At 43.5% G+C, this 13,881-nt stretch overlaps 1 protein-coding gene across 1 annotated transcript; it reads left to right on the top strand.

The window, feature by feature from the left end:
• Positions 1 to 366: 366 nt before the first annotated feature.
• Positions 367 to 12,432, top strand: kpnb3 (karyopherin (importin) beta 3). Its single transcript, XM_059327813.1, has 25 exons — positions 367 to 524; positions 3,310 to 3,390; positions 4,237 to 4,429; positions 4,551 to 4,653; positions 4,779 to 4,875; positions 4,958 to 5,062; positions 5,764 to 5,886; positions 6,041 to 6,161; positions 6,277 to 6,471; positions 6,563 to 6,687; positions 6,799 to 6,888; positions 7,002 to 7,175; positions 7,779 to 7,997; positions 8,087 to 8,170; positions 8,262 to 8,394; positions 8,523 to 8,644; positions 8,815 to 8,911; positions 9,018 to 9,190; positions 9,268 to 9,379; positions 9,488 to 9,543; positions 9,680 to 9,802; positions 9,986 to 10,205; positions 10,291 to 10,519; positions 10,625 to 10,766; positions 11,316 to 12,432. The coding sequence occupies exons 1-25, from the start codon at positions 444 to 446 to the stop codon at positions 11,400 to 11,402; spliced, it is 3,285 nt and encodes a 1,094-aa protein (XP_059183796.1). The 5' UTR covers positions 367 to 443; the 3' UTR covers positions 11,403 to 12,432.
• Positions 12,433 to 13,881: the final 1,449 nt, after the last annotated feature.

Raw genomic sequence — 13,881 nt, 5'->3', positions numbered from 1 at the left:
TGCCAATAGCCATTCTTTGTTACATCCTTTTTGAGTGAAATGATCAATAAATGTCATGTTACACTTTTGGTGACGTTTTTTGTGTTTCCTGCAAAACTTGAAAAAAGTTGTTAGTCGATTATTTTAACAGGGTGATGATATGCATGTATAATGCCAAAGCACTGCCTTTATTTTGCTATCACTGGTTCCCGCGCTTTGGTAATTCATTATTAGCTAACAGGAACATTGCATTCACTTTTCTGTGTCGATTTCATCCAATAGGCGTCGGGAAGCCGTGTGAGCCAATGGCGTGCGTTTGACAGGGCTCTCTGGACCAATGAGCGGCGAGTAGAGTTGATAAAGCAAGCCAATGGGCGGTTAGCAGCATTGTGTGACCGAAGCAGGGTCTGCCGGGCTCATTTCGCCGCTCCTTCACCCGGCTGGTCTTTTTGGATCTCACTGCAATGGCGGAACAGCAGCAGCAGTTCTACCTCTTGCTGGGCAACCTGATGAGCCCTAACAACAACATCAGGAAGCAATCAGAGGTGAGAGAACAACAATGTAGCTGGTTTAATGGGTGACAAGTTGGGCGATTGTAGAAAGCAGTGCGAGTAGCTTAGCAACGGCCGAGCTATCCAGGCTGGCCGCGCGCTCAGGGGGCTCTTACGTCAAGCTCGGTAGCCCACGTGCAAAGTGAAGCCGACAGTGAGTTACTAGTCAGCTCGCGCTAACTATCTCCACCATGTTGCGTAGTTGTGTGGACAGAACGTAGAGCACACAGATTCGAACCCAGCCTTGACACTGTGGTAGTGTGTGTCTGTGTTACAAGCATTGGGGTTGGTTCAAAGTGAAATGTCTCCAGCTGACAGTGAAGCTAGCCCTCTAGCTAGTAGAAGAGCCCTGTAGAGAACAGGAAGTAGCATGAAGCTAAGAGGCTACTATAGTGGTGCTAGTTTCATTAGCCGACAATCCAGCGCTGATTAAAGTAGTTTGCTATAAAATAAAAGGTATTCAGAAATGTAATAGCTGCACACATGTCATGTTATGGGTGTTATGAGCAACAAAACAGCAGCGGGTGAGGTTAAAGTTGGAGTCATTCAGAGGCCATGTTAGCAGTGCTATGCAGTGGCCTTCACTCATTTGATCTGAAAGTCAGTTTAACATTACTCTTTAAAACGTGCTGTTGATCCTCCTCGTGTGGTTTGATGTTTCTCACCAAACTAATTATCCCAGTTTCAGACACGTCATTAATAAAGGCTCGTCTCAGTTCATCCCCTCACTGGATTAGTTCTTAGAGGATTTGTTTGGGCTCAGTTTAGCTGGCCTATTCACTTTCCCCACCACGATTAGCCTCTTGTAGCGGCAAAGCATTGTTACCAGTTTACCTCTCCAACACCCGACTCTGGGATGAGTTGGTTGAATCTTATCACACTGCCCTCTCACTGGTGGTCAGCGTTTTTCATTATAAACCACAGACTGTCTGTCGCGATACTAAGCTCATCGGAATTCATCCTTTTATAGAAACTCTCTCTTTCTGTCTTACACGCACACAATAGGAATTGATCCGTCTGTACAGGACTTTAAACCCATATATTAACAGCTACACACTGCAGCTGACGAACATTTGTAGGTGTCCAGATCCCTAGTTGACCCCATTCATTATATGATCGGGGAAGCAATAAAGTACAGTGGACTTAAAGTTATGAAGTGACTAAACAAAGTGTCTGAGGGTTGTGCTGGTTTTGTCTCTTTAGTATTTTGGGAGATTTTACAAAAGTAACTAGACATGGTTTCAAGGTCCCACAGGTTCTGGAAGTCCTGGATGAGCATGATGAGCATTGATTGAAATTTGGGTTATATTGGATGGAAAGTCTATTTGCAATGAAGTGAAACTTTTTGAAACATGACTTTTTTTGTGTTTTTCCATCAATTTGTCACCCTTTTGTAGAATAATGCCATGGATCAAACCTTTGGTTGTTTATAGCACAGTGATATCTACTTTAATGTGACCAAGAAGTACAATATTAACTATACCACATAGACTGTAAATATAAATATATGTATATATATGTTTATCACAACTGTAGTGGTTTGTAAAGCTTCAAATTGCTAGAAAATGCTTAAAAAGTTACTGAAGATGGTAGTTTGCCCTACTTATCGTGTGGGTTAAGGCAGGTGTTACATTTTGTGTTTACAGTTTCAATTTAAATGTTTGTACAGTATTCAGGTTTCTCTGCCACCATACTGCTGCAACTATGATGCTCCTCCCGTCCTGTATTTGTGTTTAAAAGAGTCCTAATTGGCATGACAAAGGAAACAACGTTCCTTGTTTACCATTGACACCACTTGCACATCATCTCATATTTTCCTTGGAGGACACACCCAAGGGTCCACTGCATTTTCAAAGAGTATCAAGTGTGTTTGCATTTCTTTTGTGGCTTTAAAGAAGCAGCTTGCAGACACTGGGACCAAAGTAAATGCACAGAACAACTGGCCTTATTTATGTTAATTTTCAACACTATGTCCCGTGGTGTCAGAGATTTTAAGTGTCCAAGCTGCAGTGAGCACTTCCTGCAGCTTGGAGTGCAGCTTCCTTTCTTCTGGTCTTGCCTTGCTATATTTTAACACAGACTGGCAGATGGGAAGTGTTTAAATGTTAAAGTGATTTTAAAAAAAATGTAAACAAATAAGGACATAAAATTTAGATGCAGAATTGAATGATCGTTCTTATTGCCAGTTCACATAAAGTCTTCTTGTGGCCTGTGGCAAGCCTTAATGTAAAGCAGCCTCTTGGTGTTAGAATATTAACTCAGCAATGAATGCCATTTTAGCATTTGATTGCAGCTAAAAGTTACCCGGAAACCAAACCACAAACCAAATAAAAAAATTATACAGCAATTTTGATTTAATTTTTATTCAATATGTTTTTGTAATTGTCTGTGGTAAATGGTGTTTTTTTTTTTGTATTTATTTAAAAAGGACATCTGTCCCACTTACTTTACCAGTGAATAAAACTGGTGGCCGACAGGATAACCCCAGTGTTTGAGGCTTATATTAGTCAAATCCATAAACACAAAGTGAATAAGACAGGCTTTTGACACGCATGTAACTTCATCCACAAAAGATTAAGGAAATTCTGAAGCAAATTTGGCATCTGTTCCAGCATGGATTTTACAGGTATGTGCGAAATGGCATTTCTTTGTGTCTGCAACAAAGTGAACATGACTCTCTTCCGAGATTCATTTTTCACAGGGCTAAAATGGTGCATCAGTGGCGCTTGTATGTAAGGCATGTCTCACCCTCAATGCTGTCCATTAATTTTCTTTGTAGGAGGCCTATGACACCATCCAGGGCCAGACCAAGATCACATTCTTGCTGCAGGCCATCAGAGATGAATCTGCAGCAGAGGAGGTTTGTAGACTGCACCCTGACATATCTGTGGGACGACATGTTGAACACGTGTTAAACTGAGAGAATGAAGTTAATGCAACAAGGCCTCGGTTTAAAGCCTTGTCATACCAGGAAGGAAGAGTATTTTAAGATAAGAATCTTCATACAATCAGTGTTGGAAAGACGAGAGAGGGAGCATCATGTCCACTTTGCTGTAACAGATCCACTTTAAAAAGGTGCCACATTGATGGCATTTTAAGAATGTACTCCGGCCATCACATGTGGGCCCACACCACAGCCTGACACTAGGGCTCGTTATGAGTCACAGATTTGGCATTAGGTGGTTATGTTTACTCCAAGTCCACCAGCTGCTTGGTCCCTCAGGCTTCCTCTCCTTTTCTTTACCTCAAGGCTGATATTTTTAGAGTCTTGAAATGGGAGCAGGCAGAGAGGTGCTCGGCCCAGGGAGAGTGACTCTGCCTTTCTGGGATGCTGCAGGTTTTGTCAGAGTAGTTATTGACCATTGACTCTAAATATATCGGTTCATTCCACTCAGTCTTCCTGTACATGTTTGGCAACAGCAATCATGCGTTTGTCCAGTGACACTTAACTGATATCACTGTGTAATTAAGATTGTTAAATGCCAAAGTAAATTTTGAAATGGGTCACATTTTTCCCCCCACAATTGCCTTTCTAGTAACAATTTAGAAGTGGCAATAAAACTTTGGGAGTCTGAACATTTGTTTGTTTAAATACATTGAAAGTGTTCAGAAAACTCAAGCAGCTCTGCCTGACTAGAAATGAACAGTCCTGTTAAAATATCATGCTGAGAATCATGACATGACACCAAATGTTTGGTCCACTCAGGTCAAACAGATGGCCGCAGTGCTGCTGCGGCGGCTGCTGTCGTCATCTTTCGAGGAGATCTACCCGGGCCTGACTCTGGAGATGCAGACTGCCATCAAGACTGAGCTGCTGACCAGCATCCAGCACGAGACCTCGCCAAACATCCGCAAGAAGGTCTGCGACATCGCAGCTGAGCTCACTCGCAACCTCATCGGTAATGCTCCTCTTTACATTTTGTAACTGTCTGTATGTTTTATTGTGACAAAATTGTTAAAAAATAGGGTGTATGTTATAAAACTGTTTCATTAATCTTGGTTGTGGTTTATTTAATCCAGATGAACATGGGAATAACCAGTGGCCAGAGGTGCTCAAGTTTCTGTTTGACTCGGTCAATTCAGACAATGTTAACCTGCGAGAATCAGCCCTACACATATTCTGGTGAGCCCCTGTTCACTTTATTCCTAATCTTTTATGTAGCCCAAATAGTTGTAAAAATAGTCAAACTGCTTGTTTGTTCAGTGTGAAGTTCTACATGCTGATGCTTTGTGTTTTGCCCTCTTTAGGAACTTCCCAGGGATCTTTGGCAACCAGCAGCAGCATTATATGGAGGTCATCAAGCGCATGCTTGTTCAGTGCATGCAGGACCAGGCCAACCCACAGGTAAGTTCCAACAAGAGGTGATTTCCAGCAATCCATTTCCTTATTTATGACTGTGCATTAAATTCTTTTTATAATTCTTCAGATTCGCACCCTGGCGGCTCGAGCTGCAGCATCCTTTGTTCTGTCAAACGAAGGCAACACGGCGCTGCTGAAGCACTTCGCTGACCTGCTGCCAGGCATCCTGCAGGTAAGATCCCAGGACCCCTGCGTCTTCATCCTGAGTAGCTTTGTACATTTTTATGAACCTTGTGTGAGACGGCCATCCCTCCATTAGTTACGGATCCTATCTGATGCTTCCTACAAGCTTCAGAAATCACTGAGCAGTATTTTGTGTGATGCCTGTATGTAATCCCTGCACCAGTAATGGCTTTTAAGCAGTCAGGGAACATCTCTAAATTAGTCTATTGAGACCCATTAATGCAAGCTAAATGTTACATGTCCTGTAGTGTGATATGGATGCATTAGCTAATGGCAGTAAAATGTGTTTGACTCATAGAACTCATTTGTGGGGGTCTTGTTACTGTCTATACTGTCTGCATAAATGTATAAATTCAATATGTGGAACGTAAATAAGGAAGTGCATCTGCAAATTGGAGCTGGAATTTCAAAGTAAGAGTTGCACTACCGTACTTACTTGCAGCTTGTTTGCCTTTATTGTGAGGTGTAGCGAGTCTTGTAGTTCTGTCAGGCTGCGTAGAGATGACACTGTTTGCTTTGAGAAAAGAATAAAGAAGTTCAGTTAGGAAACAGCTAAGCTCTATTGCAAAAGTGTTTAGTATTGTCTGGTAGGTGGAGGGTTAGCCCGCAGATTGTGGTGACCATGCGAGTTCGCCAATAGCATGACTGAATGTATTTGCAACACTAATCCCAGCTTCTGTTTTTAATCAGGCGGTGAACGAGTCATGCTACCAGGCAGACGACTCTGTGCTCAAGTCCTTAGTGGAAATTGCAGACACCGCACCCAAATACCTGAGACCCAACCTGGAGGCCACCCTGCAGCTCTGCCTGAAGGTGAATTCAGTAATCTCATCAAGCCCACATGACTGCCTCATGAATGCAAATTTTCCCATGAAAACCACATATCTAATGCAAAAATTAATTCATTTTACATTTGTTTGTTTTGAGTGTAAGCTTGTGTGACCAACATGTTGCCGTGTTTCCCCAGCTGTGTGCCGATACCAACCTGACACCCATGCAGAGGCAGTTGGCACTGGAAGTCATCGTCACTTTATCTGAGACTGCTGCAGCCATGCTGAGGAAACACACAGCCATTGTGGCTCAGAGTGGTGAGGATGTGCTTCATCAACAATTACCTATTGTTAAAAAGAAGAAAAAGGTCCACACGAAGATCTTGGGTAGAATAGTTTAGATGGATGTAATATGCATTTTTTTTGTCTGCAGTGCCCCAGATGCTGGCTATGATGGTGGACCTGGAGGATGATGATGAGTGGGCCATGGCTGATGAGCTGGAGGACGATGACTTTGACAGTAACGCCGTGGCGGGGGAGAGCGCTCTGGACAGAATCGCCTGTGGTCTGGGAGGGAAGATCATCTTGCCCATGATCAAGCAGCACATCATGCAGATGCTACAGAACCGTAAGTCAACCTGCTGGTGAATTAAGCAAATAAAACGTGCAAACATAATCCACGTGTACATGAGATAAACCCAGCGTGTGTTGATCACCAGCTGACTGGAAGTACCGCCATGCTGGGCTGATGGCGCTGTCGGCCATCGGTGAGGGCTGCCACCAGCAGATGGAGGCCATCCTCCAAGAGATCGTCAGCTTCGTCCTCCTCTTCTGCTCTGATCCTGTAAGTAACATCACTTGAAACTTTATGGTTTAATATGAAGTTGCAGCACATGGTCATCTTACCTCAGCACAGTTTAGTCACAGTGAGTTTGGCTTCCTTTTCCCTCCTCAGCACCCAAGAGTACGCTATGCTGCCTGTAACGCCATCGGACAAATGGCCACAGACTTCGCCCCGACCTTCCAAAAGAAATTTCACGTCAAGGTAACTAATATACCAGTTCAGTTTAATGTGATAGACAGGGGTAGGAAACATGACTGGGTTCACATTTCAAAGTAAAGGTTTACCACTGAACTGAAGACTCCTCCTCCCTTTAGGTGATCTCAGCCCTGCTTCAGACCATGGAGGACCAGAGTAACCCTCGGGTGCAGGCACATGCTGCTGCCGCCCTCATCAACTTTACAGAGGACTGTCCCAAAACACTGCTGATCCCGTATCTGGAAAACTTGGTGCAGCACCTTCACGTCATCATGGCTGCCAAGCTGCAAGAGGTAAAAACTAATCTCCACACTAACACACTATAGGGCAGGGGTGGTCAACCTGTGGCTCCAGAGCCTCATGTGGCTCTTTAGGCGGCCTGCAGGGGCTCCCCGTGGCTGACACAAAAATATTATATATATATATTTTTTTTTACATTAAAATGTTAATTTATCAATGGTGTAGACCAAAAACTATTTGTATTCTTCAATTGTAAAATTGTATAGCCTTTTTACAGCATATTAAAAAAGTTTGGACATTTAAGTCAACTAAAATGTGCTTCATAGCTTACGAAAGTCTGCGGCCCGGCGCTTTAACCTTTACGTTTTGCCAACTTTGAGTTTAGTTTTGAGTTCCCCGAGATAGACTAGTTTTTTAAAATCATATTAATAAATGCTCAATATGACTATTAATAATGTTGGTAGGCTAATTTAGACTTATTAGGCTGTTTAATTTTCATTTTAGGCTCAATATTCGCGGCTCCATTCCGCGATTTTCTTTTTTTTTTTTTTTTTTGCCAACAGTGGCTCTTTAGTTTGTAAAGGTTGCCCACCCCTGCTATAGGGGTTATTTTCTGTTGTCAGGAGTCTTAACTGTGTCCTCTTCTCTCCTCCCAGTTGATCCAGAAGGGCACCAAACTGGTCCTGGAGCAGGTGGTGACATCCATCGCCTCGGTGGCCGACACAGCTGAGGAGAAGTTTGTGCCATACTACGACCTGTTCATGCCCTCGCTCAAACACATCGTAGAAAACGCCGTGCAGAAGGAGCTCCGGCTGCTCCGTGGGAAGACCATCGAGTGCATCAGCCTCATCGGCCTCGCTGTCGGCAAGGAGAAGGTCAGCTGCACAGGACGGAAAACTATTCACTGAGATCTTTAATCAAGGATGGCTGCCACTAAAACCGTGCCCTTCTTTTTCTGTTCTAGTTCATGCCGGATGCCTCCGCTGTCATGCAGCTGCTCCTCAAAACCCAGACAGACTTCAGTGACCTGGAGGATGACGATCCTCAGGTGGGAACAAAACTTAAAACAATCCAGTTTTCTTTATTGCCGTCACAGTATAGTCAACCTGTTGTTATGCTTCTGTTGCTTTGTCTTTTAGATCTCGTACATGATCTCCGCCTGGGCCAGGATGTGTAAGATCCTGGGGAAGGAGTTCCAGCAGTACCTGCCTGTGGTGATGGGCCCCCTGATGAAGACAGCCTCCATCAAGCCTGAGGTGGCCCTGCTAGACAGTAAGTACAGCTCCTTTCCCACTGGACAAAATCCCCACTAACATCTAGCTTTTCTGCAAGAGTGCCTCCTTTTTACAATGCAATCAGCGCAGCAAAAGAGTTTTTGAATATGTGCGTCTGTCTTACAGCCCAGGACATGGAGAACATATCAGAGGATGACGGTTGGGAGTTTGTCAACCTGGGAGACCAGCAGAGTTTCGGCATCAAGACTGCCGGCCTGGAGGAGAAAGCCACTGCCTGCCAGATGCTGGTGAGTAGTCCAGTACACTACAACAAGAGAACAGATTTATCAATGTCCTGCTAAACTGTCAGGATCCTGATGGGGTCTGAGGCAAATTTGACACCAGGTTGCAGCATTTAAGTAAATGCATTGCTTTTCTATATCTCAGCTCTATTAGTGAGATAATCTCTTGTTTCCAGGTGTGCTATGCCAAAGAGCTGAAGGAGGGTTTCGTGGAGTACACGGAGCAGGTGGTGAAGCTGATGGTTCCCCTCCTCAAGTTTTACTTCCACGATGATATCCTTTTTATTCCAAACTTTTTTTTTTAACATTTTTTGAATTGTAAATGGTGGCTGATATGTATTTAAAAGAATATGAGGCTTGATTTCCTTAACTGTCTCACGCGTGCGGGTGGCAGCAGCTGAATCCATGCCCCTGCTGCTGGAGTGTGCACGGGTCAGAGGACCGGAGTACCTCACCCAGATGTGGCACTTCATGTGTGACGCTCTCATCAAGGCCATCGGCACAGAGCCGGACTCGGACGTCCTGTCAGAGATCATGCACTCTTTCGCCAAGGTAACTTTAGCTCCATTTTAAGGATATCGGAACCAGGTCCAGTCTCTGAGCTGACTGTGTTTGTTTTCTGTCTGAAGTGCATTGAGTTGATGGGAGACGGCTGTTTGAACAACGAGCATTTCGAGGAGCTGGGCGGCATCTTGAAAGGAAAACTGGAGGAGCATTTTAAGAACCAGGAGCTCAGACAGGGTGAGACCTCATTACAACCATGGATTACACTTTTCCTTTTTCTCAGTCAATACAAGGAAGAGTGTGTTTACACATAATCCTCACTCAACACTTCTTTGTCCTTCACAGCTAAGAGACAGGATGAAGACTATGACGAGCAGGTGGAGGAGTCATTACAAGACGAGGTAAATATTTTTACCTCAGTAAAGGAGCTGTTAGGAAAACCTTGAGGTGGTTTTGTCCAATAAATTTCTTGTCAAACAATCTTGTGAAGGATCTAATCCAAGCCCTTATTTTTCCTCTTATCTTTTTGTTCTACAGGATGAGAACGACGTGTACATCCTCACCAAAGTGTCGGACATCTTGCACTCAGTGTTCAGTAGTTACAAAGAGAAGGTGCTGCCTTGGTTTGAACAGCTGCTGCAGCTCATCGTCCAGCTAATAGTAAGTACTTCAGCGGCAAATAAATCTTTTCAAGTTGTCTGCAGTCATATTATCCACATTAGTATTCATTCTGCCACTTAAAGTCCAATAAAAGGTAAACTGACTGAAAGGCCACCAGACGGATGGTGTCAGTCTGTGATTATGATGCACGTCACATACTAAAGTTGTCTTGCTTGTCTTCAGTGTCCCAACAGGCCGTGGGCGGACAGACAGTGGGGTCTGTGCATCTTTGACGACGTGGTGGAGCACTGCAGCCCCGCCTCCTTCAAATACGCAGAGTATTTCCTGCGGCCGATGTTGCAGTCCCTGTGTGACACGAGCCCTGAGGTCCGGCAGGCAGCCGCCTACGGTGTGGGTGTCATGGCTCAGTATGGAGGAGAGAGCTACCGCCCATTCTGTACAGGTAGGACCCAGCGCTGCTCTCATTGGTGTTTTGTTGGCAGCTCAGTGCTTTGAGTTAACTTGATGTCTTTGTGTTGTTGATCCAGAGGCCATCCCCCTGCTGGTCAGAGTCATCCAGGCACCTGACTCTCGCTCCAAGGAGAACGTCAACGCCACAGAGAACTGCATCTCTGCTGTAGGAAAGGTCATGAGGTTTCGGCCGGAGTGCGTAAACGTCAATGAGATCCTTCCCCATTGGCTCAGCTGGCTACCGCTCAATGAAGACAAAGAGGAGGCCGTCCACACGTTTGACTTCCTGTGTGACCTCATTGAAAGGTAGGGCAGTCTGTCAAAAAATACCTTTTTTTTTTTTTAAATGTTTAGTATTTTTAAAAACTTGAGGATGTGTCCTAATTTTTCCCTTCTATCTTCTCTCCACAGCAACAACCCCATTGTCCTTGGACCAGACAACGCAAACCTTCCTAAAATTTTCCTCATCATCGCAGATGGAGTCGCAAACGAATCGGTCAAGAGTGAAGACGCATGCAGCAAACGGCTGGCAAATGTCATCCGTCAAGTACAGGTGAGCCGTTCTCTCACAAAAACTGATAAGAAACCAAAACATCACAAGCATGACTACAGCACCTGAATCCAAAATAAACAGATTTTGCTGCAACTTCATTACGATAAACAGTTTAAAGGTATACAGATGATGCATCATGAAGCCAAAGTGTAAAAAGTATGAATTCCTGCTTTGTCAGGTCTGTCTGCACAACAAGGAAACAACTTTTAAAAATTTTCTGAATGAAGTTTTGATCAATCTGGCCTTAAGTTTACTAAGTTTAGTCTGACAAAGTTTCAGTTGACATCGTCCTGAGCTTGAACGACTTTTAATTGGGCCTAATTCAACTGCATCAACTGAAAATGAGTCAGACTAACTGAAATAAGCCTGCATTATTTGATAGACTTGCTTTATAAAACATAAAAACAAAGTCACATGAAAGCTGAGAAATGTCATCATTTGTCAACTGACACAAGTCTTGCATTTACACCCTTCTTTGACTTTGTATTTAATTGTGCTAAATAATCTGGATGATAATGTGGAGGTTGACCCTTTTGTCTTGTCCTCCAGGTGTCAGCAGGGTTATGGACACAGTGTGTATCGACACTGAACGAGACGCAGCAGAAAGCCATACAGGACCTACTGAATACTGCCTGAGCCTGAACCCCCGGTCACCTCCCCGCTCTTTAAAAAAATAAAGCCCATGAAGAAAAGTTGAGCTCCTGGATCTCCTCCATACACTCCCTCTTCTTCCTCCTGCTCTGATCTGTAGTGTGTATGGACGCCGGCTTCACCCCCACCATCACCACCCTGACCCCACTATTGTGTAACTCCATCTACGTTAAGCCGACTGGGGGAGCAGGTTGGACATTTAAGACAATGGAGGACATTGGCCATCCACCTCAAAGACTTTCACCCTGTATTCAAGGAAGTGGGAACCAGAGTAAAGTGTCCATAGTCCCCGTCTTATCACAATCTTCTATCTGGACGTTTTTGTTTCCAACCATTCCCTGATGTGTGTCGTCGTGCCCAGAGGGACTCATTCTCCACTTCGCCCAACATAAACTCATTGGACAGTCAGGCTCAGAGGGCCAAAGTGGGGGGAAATGGGGACAGGACATTCTCGTGGACTGAGCAATTGAATGAGATGGATGTGCACACTGGGCGATCACTGCCTCTCTCCTGTGAATTTTTTTTTTTTGTATTTTTTATTTTCTCTCGTACCGTGTTCCCAGTGTTACCTGGGGGGGAAACGGCCTCTGTCTGCCACAGCCCAGAGGCTTTGTTTCAAAAAGTAACGGCATGTTAAGTGGCTAACTCTAGAAAACCTAGTTAGTGAATTTACATCATCGTTGTCTGGGAGAGTTGATTTTAAGCAGCTTTCCTCCATAGCCTTCCCAATAGCTGTTCACAGGATAAAGAGTCTGAAGATGAAATGTTCTACAATGTTAACGGTTCTAAGCCCTGTAGGTAGCAGTGTAAAGACGATGGGGCTCTCAGAAAAGAAGAGCAATAATCTGTAGTTGGTCACGGCCACATGGCGTGTGACAAGTCGGAGGAACATGAATTGTAGAGTATTTGTAAAATGTGTGCTACCATACTCTTAACTTTATGGTTTGACCCTTTGCAGCCCTGCAGGTATGTGATGGAAACTACAACAATAAAATTCCATTTGAGAATTCTGAAACATTCATTTGATTTATTAACAACAAACTGTTGTAAAATTAACATTTATTGTCTAGCCAAGAGTAAGATTAGATATACTGATACCACTTTGTTGGTTTTAATCTAGAGCCAATAGACTGTTTGCTTAGATTACCATAAAGATTGTAAGTGGGGAAATGCCAAACTCAAATGTTCCTACATGTGCCTCTAGAGGTATTTAACACATTGTATGTTTAATTGGTACAAAAACAAGATTGTAAATAAAACAAATGATTAAGTTCAGTACTACAAGTAGTATCCAATCAAACAAGTCATGACTTCTTCATTCTCTGGAAGAAAAACTGGCCTCTGCTTTGCCAGAAAAATTAGTATGGCCCAATACAGTGTGAAATGCAATATAAAGACCAGGATGTCCTACATCTGGTTGCATTTTGCAGTATGCAAGCCAGCATGCTTTTCTGGCTATTCTTACCCACAATCCTCTGCATGTCAAATACAAGCAAGAAAGTCAAAGTGCAAGGTCATGACAAAGTTCATTCCAATTATATGCACACTGCACACAACTTGGAAAGGGCAGCTGCAGTATGTTCTGAAAGTGGCCATTTCTGGGTTGTCTGTCCTCAAATGAACACCATAAATCAGGAATGCCTTGAGGGGATTTCTTCAAATTTGGCACAATGAATTGATTAGATTTCAGTGGTCAAATGTCAGTGACCTCACAAAACATGTCATTGGCCATAACTCAAGTCACACCAATTATGAAAAAAAATTCACATAACTGTCTGATAGGATTAAAATAAAGTGATGACATCATATCCAGAAGGTCAACTTCTGTGACAATGTTCTGCAAAAACAACTTTTCTGGCCATCATTCAATGCCATAACTTGGTAAAGACTGTTTTTAAACTGTTTTTTTTACTGTTTTTCACAGGAATCATAATTTACATTTCACTCCAGAGCTGACTGAAGATTTAACAGTGCCAAATTTACAATTCTGTCAGGCAAAAATCATGTTAATGTAGTAATAACTTATTTTTTCCCCCTTGAAAGTCATACACTGTCATGCATCTGGACAGACATTGATAGAAACTGCAACTTGACTGGTTAAAAGAGGCATAAGCGTGGCTGTCCTTTTTTGTACTGTGGAGAAGGCATAAGTTGTGCTACTTTGTCCTACTCTGCCTCTGATTGGCCTAATCCAAACCACTCACTCCTCATGCCTAATCATAACCAACAAAACTGAAAAAAAGGCAACAAATACCAGACGATCAGAGGCAGAATAGGAAGCAACTGGACTTTTTCAGCCGTCTACCCATTTCCAGTTCATTCAGCTAAGCTAATGACCTTATGACTTGAACCAGTTCTCTCCATGCTTTTTGACCACACACGTAGTAGATATGTGTCCCCCCAGGCACTTGACAGACATCGTTTCAACAGAGCAGCCATGCTTTATTAGGACATCTAGACGAAC

Source organism: Centropristis striata, chromosome 24, assembly GCF_030273125.1.
Source record: "Centropristis striata isolate RG_2023a ecotype Rhode Island chromosome 24, C.striata_1.0, whole genome shotgun sequence".
Classification (NCBI taxonomy): domain Eukaryota; kingdom Metazoa; phylum Chordata; class Actinopteri; order Perciformes; family Serranidae; genus Centropristis; species Centropristis striata.
Note: the sequence above shows the minus strand (reverse complement) of the source record. Positions and strands in the feature narration are given on the sequence as shown.